This window comes from Simochromis diagramma, unplaced genomic scaffold (genome assembly GCF_900408965.1).
Source record: "Simochromis diagramma unplaced genomic scaffold, fSimDia1.1 OVJJ01000648.1, whole genome shotgun sequence".
NCBI classification, from domain to species: Eukaryota; Metazoa; Chordata; class Actinopteri; order Cichliformes; family Cichlidae; genus Simochromis; species Simochromis diagramma.
Genome location: NW_024387450.1, coordinates 756 through 22,655, shown reverse-complemented (window position 1 = coordinate 22,655; position 21,900 = coordinate 756). Strand labels below are relative to the sequence as shown.

At 44.2% G+C, this 21,900-nt stretch overlaps 1 protein-coding gene across 1 annotated transcript; it reads left to right on the top strand.

The window, feature by feature from the left end:
• The first annotated feature begins 258 nt into the window (after positions 1–258).
• LOC120722805 (histidine--tRNA ligase, cytoplasmic-like) lies at positions 259–9,997 on the top strand. The gene is made up of 8 exons (XM_040013941.1): positions 259–1,063; positions 1,134–1,232; positions 5,260–5,353; positions 5,618–5,745; positions 6,166–6,438; positions 6,543–6,659; positions 9,164–9,310; positions 9,415–9,997. Exons 1-8 carry the CDS (start codon positions 809–811, stop codon positions 9,469–9,471), a joined length of 1,170 nt encoding a protein of 389 aa, XP_039869875.1. The 5' UTR covers positions 259–808; the 3' UTR covers positions 9,472–9,997.
• The last annotated feature ends 11,903 nt before the right edge of the window (positions 9,998–21,900 follow it).

Sequence of the window (21,900 nt, the reverse complement as noted above, 5' to 3'; positions counted from 1 at the left end):
TACAATAGGGTTCATTCGCTCAGTCAGCAGGTGGCGGTATCCTCATACACTGGGGAGTAAACTGCCATTAAACGAAGAGAAGAAGACGAAAACCCCTGCACATGCGCGGTACGGATCGGAGAGTCCTGATCCGTAACTATCCGTAACTTATTTTCATTTTCGTCTACATTATATTGAAATGTTTCATTATTGGAAACATTTTAAGAGATACTTATTATTCTTAACATCTTAACAGATACTCTGACCCGTAACTATCGTAAAACGCTTCAACCGGAAGTAGACACCTTTCGCGCATGCGGGGTACCGATCGGGTTTCCGGTATGGATCGGGTAGTAACAGCTAGCTACCCGAGGCTACAGCTAGCTACCCGAGGCTACAGATGTGGAAAACTATTGTTGAGGAGTAGCAGGTGGTTGGTGTACTTTGGTAAACGGTCACTGCTCTGATGCAATAAAAAAATGTGACTGTTAAATGCTGTCCACACTCCTTTCCCTGATCGCCATGGAGTGCTTCAGAAGGGTCGTCGAGGCCCACATAAAGGATTCCATCAATGTCACTGTGGGCTACAGGAAAAAACGTTTTTACAGATTGTTCCTGGCTCAGACTCGGGTGCAAAAAGTCTCAACCTGAGCTTCCTCCTCTACAATTTGGTCCTGGACTTCTTAACCAGCAAAATCCACAACATCTCTTCCTCCTGCATCATCCTCAGCACTGGCTCCTTCCAGATCTCTGTATTAAATCTCACCTTCCAGGTCACCCTGCTGACATATGACGCCAGAGCATCAAAGCTGTCGTACAGTCTTTGTAGATGATGCAACACTTTGCACAATACATTTTTATGTATTTATTTTATCTATTGACTATTTCAGTTTACACTGACATCTGCTGCTCGTCACCACTGATGACTGACTTAGAAGTGACAAGGTTAACATGTGTGTTTGTGTTTGCGTTTCAGGATTTTGACATAGCAGGGCAATACGACGCCATGATCCCAGATGCTGAGTGTCTAAAGATTGTACATGAGATCCTCAACGAGCTGGACCTCGGAGACTTTCGTATTAAGGTTTGTCACTTAGTTGAGCTGAGTGCTGCCGTGGTGAGTGAGTATCTCTAACCACATCTTCTACATGCAGGTGAACGACCGACGCATCCTTGATGGAATGTTTGCGGTGTGTGGCGTTCCAGATGACAAGTTCCGAACCATCTGTTCAACGGTGGATAAACTGGACAAGGTACTGAGGCTTACTGCAGTGAACATCCAACTCTTCTAATCACTATACTCAGTTCTCCTGACCCTCGTACTTATGAGAATGTTGTCAGTTGTCAATATTCAGAAACCAGTATTGTGGAGGTAAAAAGGAATGGCATTTTTATTTGTGACACCTCTGATGTAATCTAACAGCACTGTAAGCGTCTCCTTGGAGAGCTGCTATGTTGATGCCATTTGCACGAAAATGTTATGTGCAGCTGCTCAACAAGAAATAAGAAGTGAGATTAATCAGATGTGACTCTGGATCAGATCCGCCTCAGATGTACCACAGGCTCAGAAGAGTAGGTCCAGATCGGAAATCACTTACAAAACAGGATTGGACTGGATCAGGATGGATGAACCGGTGTGTGAAGAGGACTCTCCATTTACATGTACAAACTGGAGTCTATTAGATAGATATGATACAAACCACTGCAGCGCAGTACCTGTAATACCTACAGCATGTTCTAATCGCTCTAATAGGATATTATGGTCGACAGTATCGAACGCTGCACTGAGGTCTAGCAGGACAAGCACAGAGATGAGTCCACTGTCAGAGGCCATAAGAAGATCATTTGTAACCTTCACTAAAGCTGTTTCTGTGCTGTGATGAGCTCTGAAACCTGACTGAAACTCTTCAAATAACCATTCTCTGCAGATGATCTGTTAGCTGTTTGACAACTACTCTTTCAAGGATGTTTGATAGAAAGGAAGGTTGGAGATTGGCCTATAATTAGCTAAGACTGCTGGGTCTAGAGATGCTTTTTGAGTAAAGGTTTAACTACAGCCAGCTTGAAGGCCTGTGGTACATAGCCGATTTAGAGAGATAGGTTGATCATATTTAAGATCGAAGAATTAATTAATGGCAGGACTTCTTTGAGCAGTTTTGTAGGAATGGGGTCTAAAAGACACGTTGATGGTTTGCAGGAAGTAATTATTAAGTTAACTCAGAAAGATCAATTGGAGAAAAAGAGTCTAACTTAACATCAATGGTACTAAGAGTAGCTGTAGATAATATTACATCTGTGGGGATGATTACTGGTAATTTTTTCCTCTAATGATAAAATTTTTATTTTGTGAAGAAGTTCATGAAGTCATTACTAGTTAAACGTTAAAGGGAGGGTTGGCTCAACAGAGCTCTGACTGTTTGTCAGCCTGGCTACAGTGCTGAAGAGAAACCATGGGGTTGTTCTTATTTTCTTCAATCAGTGATGAATAGTAAGATTGTTCTGGCTTTGCGGAGGGCTTTCTTATAAAGCAGCAAACTATTTCTCCAGGCTAAATGATGATCCTCTAAATTTGTGGACACGCCATTTCCTCTCCAGATTACGAGTCATCTGCTTTAGGGTACGTGTTTGAAGAATTATACCACGGAGTCAGGTACTTCTGATTAGAGACCTTAGTTTTCACAGGAGCTACAGTATCCAGAGTCGTACATAGTGAGGAGGTGAAATTATTAACAAGATCATCTTGTTAATAATTTCACTTCCTCACTGCGTACGACTTCTGTTGGAGCAGCGTTCAGGTAGCTGCTCTGCTCTGTGTTGGTACAGGGCATTGAAGATGATAACAGTGGGTGGATTATATTCTTAGGATGTTCTTGACAGACGTCTTTGCAACCATCTAAGCTTCACTTAGGAAAACATTTGCACATCAAGAAAGATTCTTCTTCAGCCACTTTAAAGCCCTTTGAGTGCTCAGTCAGTAGAATAGTGCTATATAAGAACCGGTCCATTTACCATTTATTTACCAAGAACTCAAATATTTATTGATTAGAGCATTTTAATGATTTATAATCCTGTCTTCCATGCACTTGAGCAGCTCCTCAGTGTATGATGAAATAGATGCTGTAAGATGAAGAGATATTAGCCACAAATGGTAAATGGCCTGTATTTGTATAGCGCTTTAACACATCCAGTCATCCACCCATTTCACAGAAATGTCATTGATTATCACGGTTTAGATAAGTGTGTTTGCATTTGTGCAATTATTTTGAACTATGGGTGCTGATTTTAAGTACAAGTAGCAGTGATGTCCCGTCTGAAGCTGAAGCTCCAGTGCGTGCCCAAAAAACGAACACACTGCTTCAGAAGCCCTGTGCCGAGGCGTGGGTCGTCTGAAAAGAGTCACGTGATTGATGACATCTGAAGCTTCATTTGTCAAACCCCCGATTCAGTGGTTAATAACGAATTGAAGGGAGGATAAGAAGGACAGATGCAACAACATTGTCATCCCCTATGTAGCCGGTGTATCAGAGAAACTCAGGAGAGTTTTCTCCAAGCATGACATCCGGTGCATTTCAGACCCAGCAACACGCTCAGACAAAAACTGGTTCACCCGAAAGACAAAACGCCAAAACACAGACTTAACAATGTGGTGTATGCTGTACAGTGCAGCGAGGAATGCCCAGACCTCTACATCGGAGAGACCAAACAGCCACTTCACAAGCGCATGGCACAACACAGAAGAGCCACCTCCACAGGACAAGACTCAGCAGTCCATCTGCATCTTAAGGATAAAGGTCACTCTTTTGAGGATGCCAATGTTCACATTTTGGACGAGAGGACAGATGGTTTGAAAGAGGAGTGAAAGAAGCATCTATGTCCACTGTGAGCGACCATCTTTGCACAGAGGCGGGGTTTACGACACCAACTGTCTGCCATCTATAATCCAGTTTTGAGATCCCTTCCCAGACGCCTTAACGCCCACTCACATCCTGGCCATCTGACCTCAGGAAATCACATGATAAGGTGGGGCCAGGTTTCACAATGAGCTCACCCGAAACTCTGGCTGATTGGGACCCACACCCAGTTTCACACCTTGGCTCAGGCGATTAGAGGATCATCAGGGGGTCCTTTTGTCCCTCTGTGGGGGGAAACTCCCACTAGGTTTATATCTGGGACTCTCCACCATTTGACCTTAGAACGGAAGAAGCTTCTCGGGTGAGAGGTGAAACGTCTTCAAGCAACTTAAAGAAGTCCAGACGCTTTTCTTTTCAAGCTCCTTTGACTACGATGACCTGGATGACTGAGAACCTTCACAGACATAACGAATTGAATCATTGGTGATTTTTTTGCGACAGATAGCGAACTAGTGTGCGACATAATGAGAGTTATAATTTGTAAGAAAACACAGCTGCAGTATATCTAAACGTATCACATGGAGGCAGGGACTTCACTGCACAAGCATACTCCCAACCTATTATAACATTGTGTTGTACTTAATATATAGTGTTTGTTTTTTAATTAATACAAAACATCAAGAAGTCCCAAGCAGAGGGAGAACACACCATGGTGCATGTTTACATGAGGAAGGTAAAAAGCACCACATCAGCCCGATGTCAGACTGAAACTGTCACATTATCATGTTAACAGAAGCTGTCGTTTCAGCTCTGAGTGGCCAATCATAATGCAGCACTTCACTTCAAGTTGTAGATTCAAGCTGCTCGTCATATTTTTGGCACCAGATGTCACCAAAGAGCTCTGTGTTGAACCGTCTTTAAATACAAGGCTCAGTGCTTCGGTGCTTGGCAGGTTATGATGAGGGTGTGGCTTATCAGCAGATGGGTATAACGCCACTAGTGCTCCACAGAGCTGCCATGTTATGTTGGTAAATATAACAAGCTTGGACTGTGCTGTAGTCCCGTCTATGCCTGCAATGATTGCAGCCCTGCTGCTCACGGTCATTCGTTACAAGGCTGCTGAGCGTTTCTCCATCTCTCACCTCTTTTTACTCACCGTGTGTTTATGCACCACTCTGACATTAGTCATTAGTCAAACACACAACCGGTCACAGGAGATGGACTACCTGAGAGATGGACTACCTGAGCCTGGTTAAAAGGGAGTTTTTCCTCCTTCTGTCACCAAGTGCTCACACAGGGTCATCTTCATGTTGGTTTTTTTCTGCATTATTGTTGGGTCTTTATGTTACAGTATAAAGCACTGTGTTGTTGTGGTTTGGTGCTATATAAATAAAGTTGAATTGAAATCCTTACCCGTGTCCTCCTCTAGATGTCCTGGGAGGACGTGAAGAAAGAGATGGTGAATGAGAAGGGCCTGTCAGAGGAGGCTGCCGACCAGATTGGGGAGTACGTCAGCATGCAGGGTGAGACTGTACCCAACATCCACACAGCTGATGTCTGTAGAACAATCAGCATGACCTGAACTGTCAGCTGTTCAGCGGAGGCATTTTTTAGCTCTTTTTCTTCAGCATCAAATAAAATGTGGTCCAGGCTTATGCTGCACTCCCACAGACTCAGAAACACAACATTAAACATTTTATCTTGTACCACCACAATGATGAAATAGAGCATGCCAAGGGAATCGCTTGTGCAACACACAGACTCACTGTGTGCTGGATGTAATGCAGGTGGAATGGACCTGGCTGAGCGCCTCCTTCAGGACCATAAAATGTCTCAGAGTAAGCAGGCCTGCGCTGGCCTCTCAGACATCAAACTGCTCTTCAAGTACCTACAGCTCTTCCATGTCACAGACAAGGTGAGAAACTGATCTTGGATTTCTCTGGTATAGGATTCCAGTATGAGTGCTCTATAGCAATGATCTGGTTTCCATGTGGACAAAAAAGGTTTTATACTGGTCATGCAACCCTGTGAAAAACTAGCACACCCTTACTGGTTTTCAGGGTTTTCCATTAGGTCATGGTACCTGGTACCATTAGCATACTAATTATGTCACGGTATGCTCGGCCATGTTGCTATAGCAACAATCACGCACTTTACGTGGTACTCGATTGTAAGTGAAAACCAGTCGATCCGAGTTGAGTGAACCTTGGCAAGTGAATCCGAGCAGGTAAATGGAAAAGGGGCTTTTGTTTCGTCTCTCTGTTGTTTTTGTTTGTTTTTCCGTTCTTCATTCTTCCCTGCCTGGATACGGACTTTGATATTCTGCCTTCTCTAGGTGGTGTTTGACCTTAGTCTGGCCCGGGGTCTGGACTATTACACTGGAGTGATCTATGAAGCCGTGCTGACTCAGGCAAGCGCAGTCTCAGCCGCTAATGAAGCTCAAAACGGCGCCAATGCAGAAGAGAGTGTGAGCGTGGGCAGCGTGGCGGGAGGGGGCCGATACGATGGCCTGGTGGGCATGTTCGACCCCAAGGGGAGGAGAGTCCCCTGTGTGGGTGTCAGCATAGGTATCGAAAGGATCTTCTCCATCATGGAGCAGAAGGCTGAGGTAATGTCTCGCCTGATATCTGTGAAATAAAATTTAAGCTGGAGCAGCTTTACTGTTCTGAGAATGATGCACAAGTTCAACAGTGACATTGTTTTATTGTTCAGGCCTCACCGGAGAAGGTGCGCACCACAGAAGTTCAGATCATGGTGGCATCTGCTCAGAAGAACCTGCTGGAGGAGAGACTGCAACTCATCTCTGAGCTCTGGAATGCTGGCATCAAGGTAGGTGTGTGGCAGGGGGGTGTCAGGACAGATCAGGGGGGAGATCTGTCAACAACCCCACCTAAGAGATTGGGTACCTTGTGTATCCACCAGGGGGAGCAGTGTGGCTGCTTTATCCAGTCTTTAAGTCTGACTTCATCAGCCGTTTCTGTGTCCAAACTCTGCTTCAGCTCCCAAAGTCAAACGAACACTGTGGCATCACTGAGAGTTAAAAACTGTTTAAATTCATCTTTAATAAAATCATCAGTGTTGCTGCTTTACCAGGTGTAACAATTAAGTTTAACATCTGGGCATCCATGAAAACAGAAGTTATTACATTTAACGGAGTTAGAAGTTAGCAAGCAAACAATTTATTTATATAGCACTTTCAGAACAACTCCCAGCTGAACACCAAGTGCTGTACACTGGACATGCCAGAAATGATACACAGAATAAGTTAAAATAAAATAAAGTTAGCAGGAAGTTAGCTCACTAGTTTGCACCTAGACATGATGTAGCATGTTCTGACTGAGAGATTTCTGAAACAGTTCAAACGTACAGCTCTGCTGTCACTTCCAACATAAATGAAGACAGGAAACTAAAAAGCAGTGATGTTTGTAGGGTTACTGAGGTTGGGCTAGCTGGTATATAATGATGTGCTACGTGATCGCTAGCAACACAGCTATGTTAGCGTAACATAAACCACAGGTTCCCAAAGTGTGTGTGTGTGTGGGGGGGGGGGCGGCAGAGCCATTGCGGGGGAGGCGCAGTATGAAAAGAAAAAAAGAACACTTGGACACTGCTAGCATCATGGACAGGTGTTTGATGGGGCGCCTACACAAACGCAAAGCAGGAGATGAAGCATCGCTGAATATGTTTCCAAACCAACTTCCTTCCAAGCCAAAGACTAGAAAATATGGTGAAGCAAATCTTCCCTTTGGTTTCACCTGCACAGGTGCTGAGGTAGGTCTCCCTGCAGGATTGGTTTTCCCTGCGTCGGGAGCAGCGCTGGGCTGTTTAAATCACGGACAAACAGGATCCCACATTCTTGATCTTTAGTTCACAAACACTTGTTGTAATGACTAACTACTCCTGACATGTTGGAGATGTTTGCTCTTTATACAGTAAAGTTACAGCGGGATACAAATAACATCAGGCTGATCCTGCCACGATTTGTTCCCTCGGTTCAAACAAACAGGATCCCACAGCTGTTTATGTTTTTGAACCCATTTTGCACAGAGAGGCATTTTTTGAAAAATGCATTGATGTTGAATATTATTACACAGGAAAACACAACTACACGTAAAATAATCACACCGTGACGCCTCTGCCTTTGTAAATGGAGGGACAGTAACTGCGTGTAAAACCTGCAGATAGTCAGATTAACAGTATTTCGTCTCTGTCTGCCATTCTGCAATTCATCTCATGTAAACAATAACGTGGCCACAGTGTGACGTGAAAAAAGGCACATACCTTTGATGTTGCGTGACGAACTCTGTATCCCTCGTCCACACGTAAACGCAAAAAAGGGGTTTTAAAAAAATTTAAAAAATCTCACGCCGTTTACGTGGACAAAACAGCTGCGTGTTCAAAAATACCCGTGTAGGTGTTAGTAGTTTATTTTCTTATTACCTGTAAGTTATTGCAGGTTACTTGTATTTGCTTAATTGTTTACTAAATGTTTGAGGTGTGAAATAAACTGCAATGAAGCAAAATATGGGCGTGTGTGGTTGGAGGATGCGTGCATGCGTGTGTGTGTGTGCGCAGGGGGGCGTGAACATTTTTCTTGTAAAACAAAGGGGGGCCCAGCAAAAAAAGTTTGGGAACCACTGAAAGATACAAAACATGTTAAAAACACAACAGCCTTAATAAAGACTGAAGCAGGGTTGATATGTCATCACTTAAAGACCAGATACTGTAGTCGTACTGTTCAGGGATTCTATAATTATGATGGAATCATTATGTTCAAGCCTGTCTTAATGAGCAGGCCAGCTGCTCTCCATCCCCACAGACTAATATTTTTTAAAGTATGCAATCAAGAATTATTAACAACTGGTGGAAGCTTTTTAAGACTGACAATGAATAAATAAACACAACACATAAATCAACAATTTTAAGGGCAACTTTCACAGACAGGTAAGACAGCCCAGTCATTAGCATTACAGCACATGTCAGTGTTGTCTATTGACCAGCGATCGACTATGGTGGTGTGAAAAAGTGTTAGCCCCCTACCTGATTTACTGTATGTTTGTCACACTTGAATGTTTCAGATCATCTAACAAATTTAATGTTAGACAAAAATATTACAAACTGCATTTTGTGTTTACTTATGTCATCTTTGTCTAATATTTAAATTCGTTTGATGATCTGAAACATTTAACTGTGACAAACAGGAAAAAATCAAACTCATGAAGGAGGCAAACACACCACTGTATGTGTACTGGTGAGATGACATCGGAACAGTAAAGAGCGTGTGTGTGTGTGTGTGTGTGTGTGTGTGTGTGTGTGTGTGCGCGCGCGTGCAGGCTGAGGTGATGTACAAAAAGAACCCCAAACTGCTGAGTCAGCTGCAGTACTGTGAGGAAGCAGGAATCCCCCTCGTGGCTATACTGGGAGAACAGGAGCTGAAGGATGGAGTGGTGAAGCTGCGTGTAGTGGCAACCAGAGAGGAGGTATGATGCACGCACACCAAGTCATTGTAATTACACACATAAAGAAATGCTCACACACACGTCACGTTATCTTGCTGCCCCCCCCCTCTGCTGTTTGTGCACAGGTCGATATATCCAGAGCAGATCTTATCAGTGAGATCCAGAGGAGAACTGAGGCTTAGCCGCTTCCTGCTTGTTTAGCCATAAACCAGCCGCGTTATCTCATGGGCTCTTCAGAACCGTGTACAGAATTCCTTCCCTGGTCCACTACAGAACAAGTTGAACAAGAGCCCTGCAAAGACACAGCAGCCACGTGGACTGGTGTTACACAGCATGTGGTGCTCATGAGCACAGCAGGAAGCTAACAGGGAACATGTTTAAATGAATGATGTTGCTTGTAATGTGCTTTCGGGTGTGTAAAAGATGCCTCACTCGTTGTCATTGTTCACATTGTTCAGTAGGGTCTCTGGTGAAGAGATGGTAGATGTAAATCACACCAAAACAGTCAGTGCACTATTTAAAAAAAATACATACGAGGATAGCTGTAGTGTTTAAGACCAAGACTGAGAAAATGTTACACATTTGTTTTCTACATGAATCACGTCATGATTTACTGCAGTTAAAGTTCTAAGAATGCTCCTGTCTGTATAAAATATCCTGTACTGCCCAATGTCTCAAATAAAAAGCTTACATTTTGCTCAAACCTGGGAAAAAGCTTCTGGTTTCCACATCTGTGAGAATGTGAAGGTCCTCTTGGATGAAGACGATGCTCCCACCACCAAACACCAAGCTGCCAACTTTACATGTGTCTTTTAAAGGGCTTAAAAAAGTCCAATAGAATTACTCAGCTGATAATCTGCTGGGGTTGTCCTTAAGCAGCATCATTAGAAGACACAGCATTTCATTGCTATGCAGCTGCATTGACACCTGACGCTGTGCAATGGGCACACTGATGGTTTTGAACCTCGTGGTCAGCTCAATACTTGGGATGTGTTTCCTCTGGGCACTCGTGTGCTAATCCTGCAGCAGTGCATCTCAAAATATGAAAATATTGTGACGCTCTATTATGTATTTCAGAAAGATAAACTTGATCACCACAACCTCAAGAGGCTCATCATGAAAGTAGATCCCAGCTGTCTTACCTAATTATAGATGTTTAGTGGGCTTTAGTGAAGGTGACAAATGATCGTATGGCCTTTGACAGTGGGCTCATCTCTCTGCTTGTCCTCCTAGACCTCAGTGCAATATTTAACACTGTTGAGCATGCTGTAGGTGCAAACAGATTTACTCCAATTTGGTCATGTACATGGGGAGTGGTCTTCAGTTCTGTGCTAGTACCAATTCTGTACGTTACGCATGCTTTCCTTAGGCAGTATCACTGGAAGGCACAGCGTATTCATTGCTATGCAGCTACCCAGCTTTAGCTATTAAAGGGAGATGACACACACCATATTAGTTAGGCTGCAGGGATGTCTTAAAGATAAACATGTGGATGACATTGAATTTCCTGCTTCTAAATTCAGATAACACTGAGGTTATTGTACTTAGCCTTAAAAATCTTAGAAACGTGGTATCCAACCACATACTTAATGTGGATGGCATTACTTTGGCTTCCAGTAACACTGAGGAACCTTTTTAGTCATTTTTGAGCTTCTTGAATGTGCATGTTAAACAGTTATGTAGGACTGCTTTCTTGGATTTGTGTAATATCTCTAATTAAAAATGAAAAACTTCCTGTCTCAGAATGATGCTGAAAAACTGGTTTTTGCATTTAATACTTCTGGGCTGGACTATTATAATGATCTAACATTGGACTGAAAAACTCCCTGATAGTCAGTTGATACAAAAATGTGAGAGTACTGACAGGGACTAGAACGAGAGAGCAGATTTCTCCCATATTCTGTTAAATCCAGAATCAAATGTAAAAATCCTTCTCATACAGAACTGTTGATGTAACTGAGATATAAATAAAATTGACTTGAAGTGCTGACAGGGTGAAGAAATTGGTCTTCTTGGGATGTCCATTTCGTGGCCCGTCTCTGATATCCTCTGTTGTATTAAACTTGATCTTCAGTTTGGAAATACTACTTGGTTTCGTGGAATACGAGCTTCCACGAACATCAAACACGGCTTTGAGCACAGATAAGCTGAAGTGGATCTGAGTCCATGCTCATAGGTGCAAGTTTTGCTGGCAGCTTATTTGTTTTGTGCCCATCAAAATAAACTCCAACACTGCATAGATTCTCAGCAGGGCTGAGGATTCAGCTGCCACATTAATAATTGACATATGAAATGATCTCGGGGGCCAAATATAATTGTATAAAACAGCCCTGGTTTAGAGCCTGTTTCTACCCAATGAACCATCACACAGACCCACTGTATGCTTCTCATATGTCTCAGTTTATCTGTGTGCAGTTACCTGGAGGGTCAGAAGCTATTTCCTCTGTCACTGTTGTTCAAACAAATCCTCACCTTTAGTAGTGCCGTGCACGGCTTACAAAGACAGCAACTCCTCCTTCATTTCAAAGTCGCCCGTAATCCCACGCACAAAAGTTGCTAGCTGTGCTGTGTTTGTGACGTCTGCTGTCTCATCACAGGCCAGAGAAAAGTTCCCCACCCCTGATGTATACCATTTAAACCGCAGCACTCCGACGTTAACGCTGTATTCACGTTCATCCGGTTGCTTGAAAGTAGTGATGGTGACTTTAGCTGATGATGTCACCGTATCTATGTCCAGCTTGAGATGGTGTTGGTTGTACTTCAAGCACGTAGGTCTGGATGGCAAACCTAAGGCCGGGGCCAGAATCGGCCTGGCAAAGGCTCTAATATGGCCCACTTGATGGCTTTGGAATATATGAAGGAGGGCACAGATTTTGGACTTTAAAACTGTATTTTAAAGTTTTATCAGATTTTCCTACTGATAGAGTCCTCTCCCATTCATATTACACCAAGTAATGAATTAGATTAGATACTTTTTACTTTAGACTAAAAAAAAAAAGCATAAATAAATGAAACTGTTGAATTACTGAAGAACTCTGTTTCTTAATACAAGTGTCCGGGCACTAAGCTAAGAGAATCTTTGCAGTAATTTTACACATTTATTTATTTGTTCTGCTGCATTCACAGAGAACAGAATTTAGAATAATCACTACAGTCATACAAAACTGAGACATACTGTTAAAACTGCACTTGTTTTTTTCATATTAATTGCAATTAAATGTGTCTTGAAACATCTTTACACTGACAGAAAGGGCAGTTTCACTGGTTTGGCCTACTTAAGATCACAGCGGGCTGTAAGTGGCCCACGATGTAAGCTGAGTTTGACATCCCTGAAGTAGGTTATACGATGGCTGGGAACTAAAGCTGCGCCTGATGCTACACACCTAGAATAAACCAGCGAGGTAGTGTCTTATTAAACATGGAAAGCATTGTTTACAACTACTGCTGTGCTACTGAATGTTTGTTAAGGAATCACAACAAACTGAATGTAACAAACTCGTCCCCAAAAATGTGATTTTGGAACACATGGAATTAGGGCTGCTCGATTATGGCAAAAATGATAATCACGATTATTTTCACTGAAATTGAGATCTCGATTATTTGACGATATTTATTTAACAATAACAATGTGTTGAATAATGGCTTTAAAGATTGTCAAAAAATAATATGAAATAGTACAAATACTGATAACAGTGCAAATGTTTGCAATATAAGAAATAAATGAAAAATGTAAACATCTATGTTTAGTGAACTTTGCAGTGTTGCTCTGTGGTGCAGCTACGACACTGTAGCAAAGTTTACACACTGTGTCTACTTGATCCACGTCTGACTGAACCCATAATGTTTCCACACCACTGAAGTTTTTTACCTCTCTTTTCAACCAACGGCAGTCACTCTCCTCTCCAAATAACTTCTGCTTAGCTTTCCGAGCTTCCCTCGGGTCCTCTTAATCAGCGGTCCCCAACCCCCGGGCCTCGGACCGGTACCGGTCCGTGAGTCGTTTGGTACCGGGCCGCGAGAGTTGAGGCTCAGGTGTGAAATGTGTGGTTTTCAGGGTTTTTATCGGTTTTCAGTGTTATTTTGTTATCGTTTTTATCGTTAATTCGGTTTTCCTGGGTCTTTTCACGTGTGTTATGAATAAATCTTCTTTTTTTCGGTACCGGTACTAGTTTTATTTTGTTGTATTTATCCGCGACACCTTAAAGGCCGGTCCGTGAAAATAATGTCGGGCATAAACCGGTCCGTGGCACAGAAAAGGTTGGGGACCGCTGCTCTTAATTGTTGTGACGCGTGTGCAGAGAGGTGCGCTCGATTTGCCACACGGAGCAGCGCGAGAGTAAAGCAGGAGGGAGGGGCTAATAATCGGCTCAGTCATTTTTAATGATCGAAAGCCCAGATCGTAATCGTGATTAAAATTCGATTAATTGAGCAGCCCTACATGGAAAGCATGGTCGAACAGACAGAGTGAAACGTTTAGTAAAGACCAAATACTCAGAGCATCATGGGAAGCCTCGAGCAGCTTCGGCCAACTAAGGGAGGATTCAAGGTCAGCTAATCCAGCCCAACTGTAAGACTCCTCTTACAGTTTTTTCTGATTGCTTAAGCACATTTTTTGTAACTATTGGCTATTTTTGCAAAACTCTACACACAGATAAGAAAACCTGTCACCCAATTATCAAAACATTGTAGTTCTCTTGCAAAAGCGAACACAGCTAGATTAACTCTTCACACCTTCGTAAAAATGGTGTTTCCGTATCAAACAGTACACACAAGCCATCATCTACTAAGCACACAATGCGCCAACTGCACACTGATGGTATGAATACAAAACACATCTGGCTTTTTCTGTGTACAGATGTCAATTTGAGGTCACACTTTTGTCATAGTGTCATGTAAACATACAAGGATCCAAACTTCAAGTATTGGTGTTTATTCACACTCATCAAAACCAAGACAAAGTCAGAACACAAAATAGGAATTCCACAAAAAAAAGGGAACAAAAAGACAATCAGCCTACATCATGTCGTCTTTCTGGGTCCGGCCACAAAATTTCGTCCACATCGCATGCGATATCCTCCAGTCCAAGGCACCGGGGAAAATATCTCCTTGAATGCCGTATCCAGGCCTGACATGATGCCTGGTCAATATCTCCACATGCCTCCTCCATTGCCTGTAAAAGGGCTACCTGTTGATGAGGATGACGGTCGTACACTTTCCAGCGCCAGGCAGAGAAGAACTCCTCGATGGGATTTAAGAATGGAGAGTATGGAGGGAGGTTGAGTGCCATGAAGGATGGGTGGTCTGTAAACCAGTTGCGGACCAAAGCAGCCCTATGGAAACTAACATTGTCCCATATGATGACATATCGGGTCTGCTCTGGTCTCTGAACAGTGAGCATGTCATGCAAGGTGTCCAGGAATGCAATAATGTGTGCAGTGTTGTATGGGCCTATGGTTGCATGATGGTGATCAAACAAAAATAGATGGCGCCGAGTATGGCAGCCTCGTCGCGAGCTCCCCCAAGCAACAGCTTTTTTCTGTGTTTAATTTTACTTTTCCTTCATTTTTTCGTGAGTAGCACATGCCTCCTTGTGTACGACCGACAAACCTTACTGGACATAAAAGACAGTCTTTCTTATAACTTTCCGAAGTTCAAGTTTTGCAACACGGACGCTCCGTTTGCAGACCCCCCATTCATCTCACCTGAGACGTCTTTGTTCTCTGGCCCTGGAGGCCGCAAACGCCGACGCAGAGGGAGAAGATCTGGCGTTCTGGTTCGACTGAGACGGCGCACTAACAGACCACCGTTACCCAGTTTATTACTGGCTAATGTGCAGTCTCTGGAGAACAAGCTGTGCGAGCTTCGGGCACGGATCTCATTCCAGCGAGAGATGCGGGACTGCTGCGTGATCTGCCTCACAGAAACCTGGCTATCGGACAAGGTACCGGACTCCGCAATACAACTGCCGGGGTTCTCTGTGCACCGCGCGGACAGGTCACAGGATCTTACTGGGAAAAGCAGAGGCGGTGGTGTATGTTTCATGATCAACAACAGCTGGTGTGATTATGCGAACGTGCACCCGGTCAAATCCTTCTGCTCACCGGACCTGGAGTACCTGATGATTAAGTGCCGGCCATTCTGGCTACCGAGGGAATTTACAGCAGTGATTATTACGGCTGTTTACATTCCCCCACAAGCCGACACTGACCGAGCACTCAGGGAACTGTACAGCACGATCAGCAGCGAGGAAACCGCACACCCAGAGGCAGCGTTTATCACAGCCGGAGACTTTAATAAGGGAAACCTGAAGAAAGTCTCACCCAAACTCCACCAACACATCCACTTTAACACTCGTGGAGATCGGCTACTCGACCACTGCTACACCTCTTTCCGGGATGCGTACAAAGCCCTCCCCCGCGCCCCATTCGGCCAATCAGATCACCGCTCCATCCTGCTCCTGCCCGCCTACAGGCAGAAGCTGAAACAGGAAGCTCCAACCCGGAGGGCGGTGCACTGTTGGACGGACCAATCGGAGTCTGCGCTGCGGGACTGTTTTGATCACGCGGACTGGGAAATGTTTCACGTGGCTGCTAGGGACATTGACGAGTACACAGACTCAGTCTGCAGATTTATCAGGAAATGCGTGGAAGATGTCGTCCCATCCAGAACAGTTAAATCCTTCCCAAATCAAAAACCCTGGATTAACGGAGATGTTCGCGCGGCACTGGCGGCACGGAGCACCGCCTTTGCCTCCGCGAACACATCGGACTACAAACACGCACATTACCAACTCCGGAAGACGATCAAAGCAGCCAAACGTGAGTACAGGGACAGGGTGGAGCAACAGTTTGACAACCCTCGGAGTATGTGGCAGGGACTAAACATGATCACAGACTTTAGAGGGAAAACCAGCACACCGCAGACCACCTCTGTGTGAGGATCTAAACGTATTCTACGCTAGATTCGACACAGCGAACACCATGAGACCGGACAGTGTGCGCACCGCGGATGACGTCAGTGCGCACACTGTGTCTGAGGAGGATGTGCGGAAGTGCTTCAGGAAGGTGAACGCATGCAAAGCTACTGGTCCGGACGGGATTCCCGGCCGCGTCCTCAAGTCATGCACTCACTCTACACCTACGACTGCACAGCCACTAACAACTCAGCTGGCTGGAGTGTTCACGCACATCTTCAACCTTTCCCTCTCTCTGTCTGTAGTCCCAGCCTGCTTCAAAATGGCCACCATCGTCCCTGTACCCAAATCCTCCACCATCTCCTCATTGAACGACTGGCGACCTGTAGCCCTGACCCCCATCGTAAGCAAATGCTTCGAGAAGCTGGTCAGGGACTTCATCTGCTCTGCACTACCCGACTCACTGGACCCTCTACAGTTCGCATACCGCCACAACAGGTCCACTGATGATGCCATAGCCCTGACACTACACACTGCCCTGTCACACCTGGAGAAGAGAGACACGTATGTGAGGATGCTGTTTGTAGATTACAGCTCAGCATTCAATACCATCGTTCCCTCGAAGCTGGACAGGAAACTGCAGGATCTAGGACTGAGCAGCTCCCTCTGCAGCTGGATCCTTAGCTTCCTGTCTGACAGACGCCAAGTGGTCAGACTGGGCAGCATCACCTCATCCCCCATCACACTGAACACTGGTGCTCCACAGGGGTGTGTACTGAGCCCTCTCCTGTACTCACTCTACACCTACGACTGCACAGCCACTAACAACTCCAACATCATCGTGAAGTTTGCGGACGACACTACAGTGGTGGGTCTTATCACCAATGGTGATGAGACGGCTTACAGGGAGGACGTCAGCACCCTGACCCACTGGTGTCAAGACAACCATCTCACCCTCAACGTCGCAAAGACAAAGGAGTTGATAGTGGACTTCCGGAGGTGCAGAGAAGTGCACACCCCCACCCCCATCACCATCAGCGGCGCTGCTGTGGAGAGAGTGAGCAGCTTCCGGTTCCTTGGTGTACATCTGGCTGAGGATCTTACGTGGTCAGTACACACAAACAAAACAGTGAAGAAGGCGCAGCAGCGCGTCTTCTTTCTCAGGAGACTGAAAAGATTCGGCATGAGCCCCCGCATCCTCAGGACCTTCTATCACTGTGCCATTGAGAGCATCCTCACTGGATGCATCACCACCTGGTATGGCAACAGCACCGCCTACAACTGCAAAGCTCTCCAGCGAGTAGTGCGGTGCTCTGAACGGATAATTGGAGGTGAGCTTCCCTCCCTCCAAGACATCTACAGGAAGCGGTGCCTGAGGAAAGCAGGGAGGATCATCAAGGACTCCAGTCACCCCAGCCATAAACTGTTCAGACTACTTCCATCAGGAAGGAGGTTCTGCAGCATCCGGTCCCGTACCAGCAGACTGAGAGACAGCTTCTTCCACCAGGCCATCAGACTGCTGAACACGTCATAGACACCTCAGCTTCACTACTGGAACTTCAACATTATGCACTCCACACTGTACAGTAATGCCACTGTTTTGCACATGTCTCACTCTGTATATTTTATTTTATATATTTTATTTATTGTTTACTCTATTTAATTTGGAAAATATGTGTACACACACACACACACACACACACACACAGGTAGAAAAATATTTAGTATACACATCCAGAAATGCATATACTATTATATATTGTACATATATTTATTAGTTTCAGATGTAGCCATTCTTGTATTTTGCTTGTTTACATTATTGTATTTTGCACAACTCTGTTGCTTGTGAAGCTCGCACACAAGAATTTCACTCACATGTGCTGTACCAATGTACCTGCACATGTGATGTGACAATAAAAGTGATTTGATTTGATTTGGTGAACAACACCATTTTGGCTTATAGCTGCACACATGGTTATGTTACCACCACGTTGTCCTGGCACATTGATGATGGCACGGTGTCCAATAATGTTCCTGCCACGTCTCCTGGTTTCACTGAGGTTAAAACCGGCCTCATCTACAAAAAGTAGCTCATGTCCCATTGCATCTGCTTCTAGTTCCATCACTCTCTGGACAAGACAAAACAAATGCAACACATCAGGCCCATGCACAGCACTACAGTATGCACTTCCAAATTCAGAACCAATGACACTAGCTTACCTGCACATAGTCATATCGCAGTTGCTTTACACGTTCTGTGTTTCTCTCGAAAGGAACTCTGTAAATTTGCTTCATTCTTATTCTGTGGCGCGCAAGTACTCAACTTAGTGCAGAAATGCTTGCACTGTGTATATTTTGAAAGATGGGGTCATTATCAATTATGCGCTGCTGTATTTCGCGCAGTCTTATTGCATTATTGGCAATCACCATGTTCACTATATGGGTCTCTTGCTCTGGAGTGAACATTCTGCCTCTGCCCCCAACATCTGGACGTCTAGCAATTCTGTAAAGTAACAATTTCAGTATTTTTGCATGTATGGTACTGTTGTGTTTCTCATTAGAGTACGGCAGTGCTACAAAGTACTTACCGATTCTCATTTCGAAATGTCCTAATGATGCTTGCCACAGTGTAGCGGCTCAGTTTAGGCTGAACCCGTTGGCCAGCTTCCCTCAGGGTCATCCCATGGTTGATGACATGGTCCACTATTGTAGCTCTGATGTCATCAGTTATTCTGTTTCTTACTCTTCTTACCCTTCCTCTTTCCCCTCCTCGTCCTCTTCTTGCTCCTCCTTGTCCTCTTCCTCTAACTTCCTCTAACCCTCTTGCTTCTTCACCTCCATGTCCTCTTCCTCCAACTTCTTCACCTCCACGTCCTCTCCCTCGGCCCCCTCTGATTCTCACTCTTCTCACTCTTACTGCTCCTTCCATTGTACTCCACATAGACAGCTTACCTGTGGCCTGTTTATAGTGCTTAGGCTGATTGCAAAGTGGACTAATTATCTAAAACAGTTTTCACATGTGAAAGTGTGCCAGACAGTTGGCAAAATAGTGTTAATGATAGCCATACATGTATAATTTTGCTAGGAGTGTGTTGGAAATTTGGTAATTGAGTGTAAAGCAGTGAGTTGTGTTTAAAGTTCTGCAAAGAGAGTGTTGTGCAGTGAATTGTGCCTACAGGTTGCAAAGTGTGTGTTACAAAATGGCAAACTGAGTGCAAAGCAGTGTTTGTGCTTTTAGTTTTGCAAACTCAGTGAGTGGTTTTGCTATAAGTATTAATAGTTTTAGGAATTGTGCTGTAAGAATCACAGTTAGGGTTTAAGCATTCAGAAAAAACTGTAATAACATTCAGACTAGAAAGCAGGTCTGTCTTCACCTCTCTGCCTTCTACTCTACTCAGATGGTTTTCATAGCACTGTCTACAGTATATCACCATATCAAGTGTGCAGGGTACTGCAGGGTGCTAATGCTCCTTTTGCAGCCAAAGTGGTGGTTTCTGTGAAACATAGCATGATTACTTATATTGAAGTACAGTGTTGTACAGTGGATGATACAGTATATACAGTAAGTACTGTAAGAAAATAAGCAAAGCGATGACAGTATGTGGTTGTATTTCTCTAGAATGACTCGAAGACCTTCTGGGCAGGACGCCAACGCCTGTTCACACAACAGCAGGAACTCGCCGTCGTGGACCTAGTGAGGGCAGACAATGCCATCCGTCTCCACCAGCTACGAAAGCAAATACTTGCAGACAGGCGAGTGTTCAACAACATAAACCATGTGAGCATCACCACCATCAGACGCATCTTGGGAAAACACAGCATCACCATGAAGCAGCTCTACAGAGTCCCATTTGAGAGGACCAGTGACGGGGTCAAAGGACTCCGAGCTGAATATGTACGGGTACGTGTAACTGTCCTTTACATGGACAATACAGTATTGGTGAAATCCAGCAGCAGCTGAATATGTACCATATCAGTACCACATGGATCCATCCTGAGAGCTACACAGGTACCTGTGTGATGGGTGAGGGTCCTGTATGTGTAGCACTGTAGTGCAGTAATATGTTCTCTTTGTTTTACAGAGAATCTCGGCCATGGATGGAGCTGCACAGCCTCATGAATTCATTTCATTGATGAAGCTGGATTCGACCCTGTGCGAAACAAGACGACGGGTCGTAATGTAATTGGCAAAGGGCAATTGTGCACGTCCGCAGGGCAGCGCGGCCGGGAAATATCACATGTGTGCCGCCATAAGCCTTCGAGGGCTTCTGCAATCATCATGCAAAACTAGGTCCACACAATAGCCAACATATACTCACATTTCCTAGATGCTCTCCATGATAATAGTTGTACAGAACAGAGCAGATCAGCCCCAGGTTGTGGTGATATGGGATCATGTCAGTTTCCAATCGGCTGCTCTGGTCCAGGCCCTGGTTCTCCAACCACAACCAACTTGAAGTGGTATACTCTTCGCCCCCTTACTTACTCAACATTTTTTAACCCCATAGAGGATTTTTTAGGCTTGGAGATGGCGTGTATATGACCGCCAACCACATGCCCGCATGCCTCTTCTGCAGGCAATGGAACAGGCCTGCGGCGACATTCAGGTGACAGCAATCCATGGATGGTTTCGACATGCAAGAGGATATTTTCCCCGGTGCCCAGCGGGAGAAGACACTGCTTGCGATGTCGATGAGGTCCTGTGGCCAGACCCCAACAGACGGCGGGATCCATGAGCCCACGTATGCACAATTGTCATGATGTTTTGTGTGTACAGTATAGTGTTTTTTCTATTACTGTATTATGTTTTTTTTGCTTGATCTGAATTCATGGTGCTGCAGTGGACAATACTGAGTAGGCCTATTTGCTTTTTTGGTTGTTTGTCTCCTGAAAATATGCCTTCAGAAACAATGACAATCAAAGACTGCAGTGTTTTATATGAAGTAGACTAGTGTGTCCCCCTGATCTGATCTGCATGTGATGCAAGTATGTGTCATTTTGTCAACAGAGTTACATTTTGACAGAGGAATGTTAGGTTTTGACAGCAGAGTTTCAGTTTGGCACAGATGTGAATGGTATATTTTGTTGTGTCATGTTTACTTGTGTTTAGAGTTTTGGCACAATGAGTGACGTTTTGCAAAATGTGTTCAAGCAACGGGCAAAAACTGTAACATGTTTTTCACCAAAGATTTCAGCAATTATAAAAATTCAACTCAAACTATTCAGCTATTAGCATTCACACTGCATTTTCTACAGGAAGTACATTTTATATACCAGTTTCAGTTCAAAGTGCATTAAAATAATAAAATTGTATTAAAAATAATAATGAAAAATAATACCACCAATATGTTACTGCACTACACTTACTGGACTTGTGGAAGTATTTTGAGAACCATAAGAGATTCTTACAAATGTTTGAAAGAAAAAAATCTTTAACATAGCTGGAGACTCGTGTAGAAATATGAATGAGTTTATAAAGTTTCTGTCATGGTGTGCTGTGACAGGCAGGTAGCAGGACCCAAACACAGGACTCTTACGTGGAATGAAACTTGAATCGGCAGCTTTTATTGCTGGAAACTCAGGTGGACTCAAGAAACTAAAAACTAAGAAACAAGAACTAGGAAAACAAATCAGGAACTATGAACAAGAATCAAGTAAAGAACACGGAGGAGAAAAAACACCCAGCCCACTGAAAACT

What these genes read in the sequence shown, in the direction of transcription:
- LOC120722805 (XM_040013941.1), top strand. Translation starts at nt 809, where the DNA reads ATGATGCAACACTTTGCACAATACATTTTTATGTATTTATTTTATCTA. An exon ending in TCATGGAGCAGAAGGCTGAG is followed by an intron (nt 6,439 to 6,542) that starts GTAATGTCTCGC and finishes TTTATTGTTCAG; the next exon opens with GCCTCACCGGAGAAGGTGCG. An exon ending in TCTGGAATGCTGGCATCAAG is followed by an intron (nt 6,660 to 9,163) that starts GTAGGTGTGTGG and finishes GCGCGCGTGCAG; the next exon opens with GCTGAGGTGATGTACAAAAA.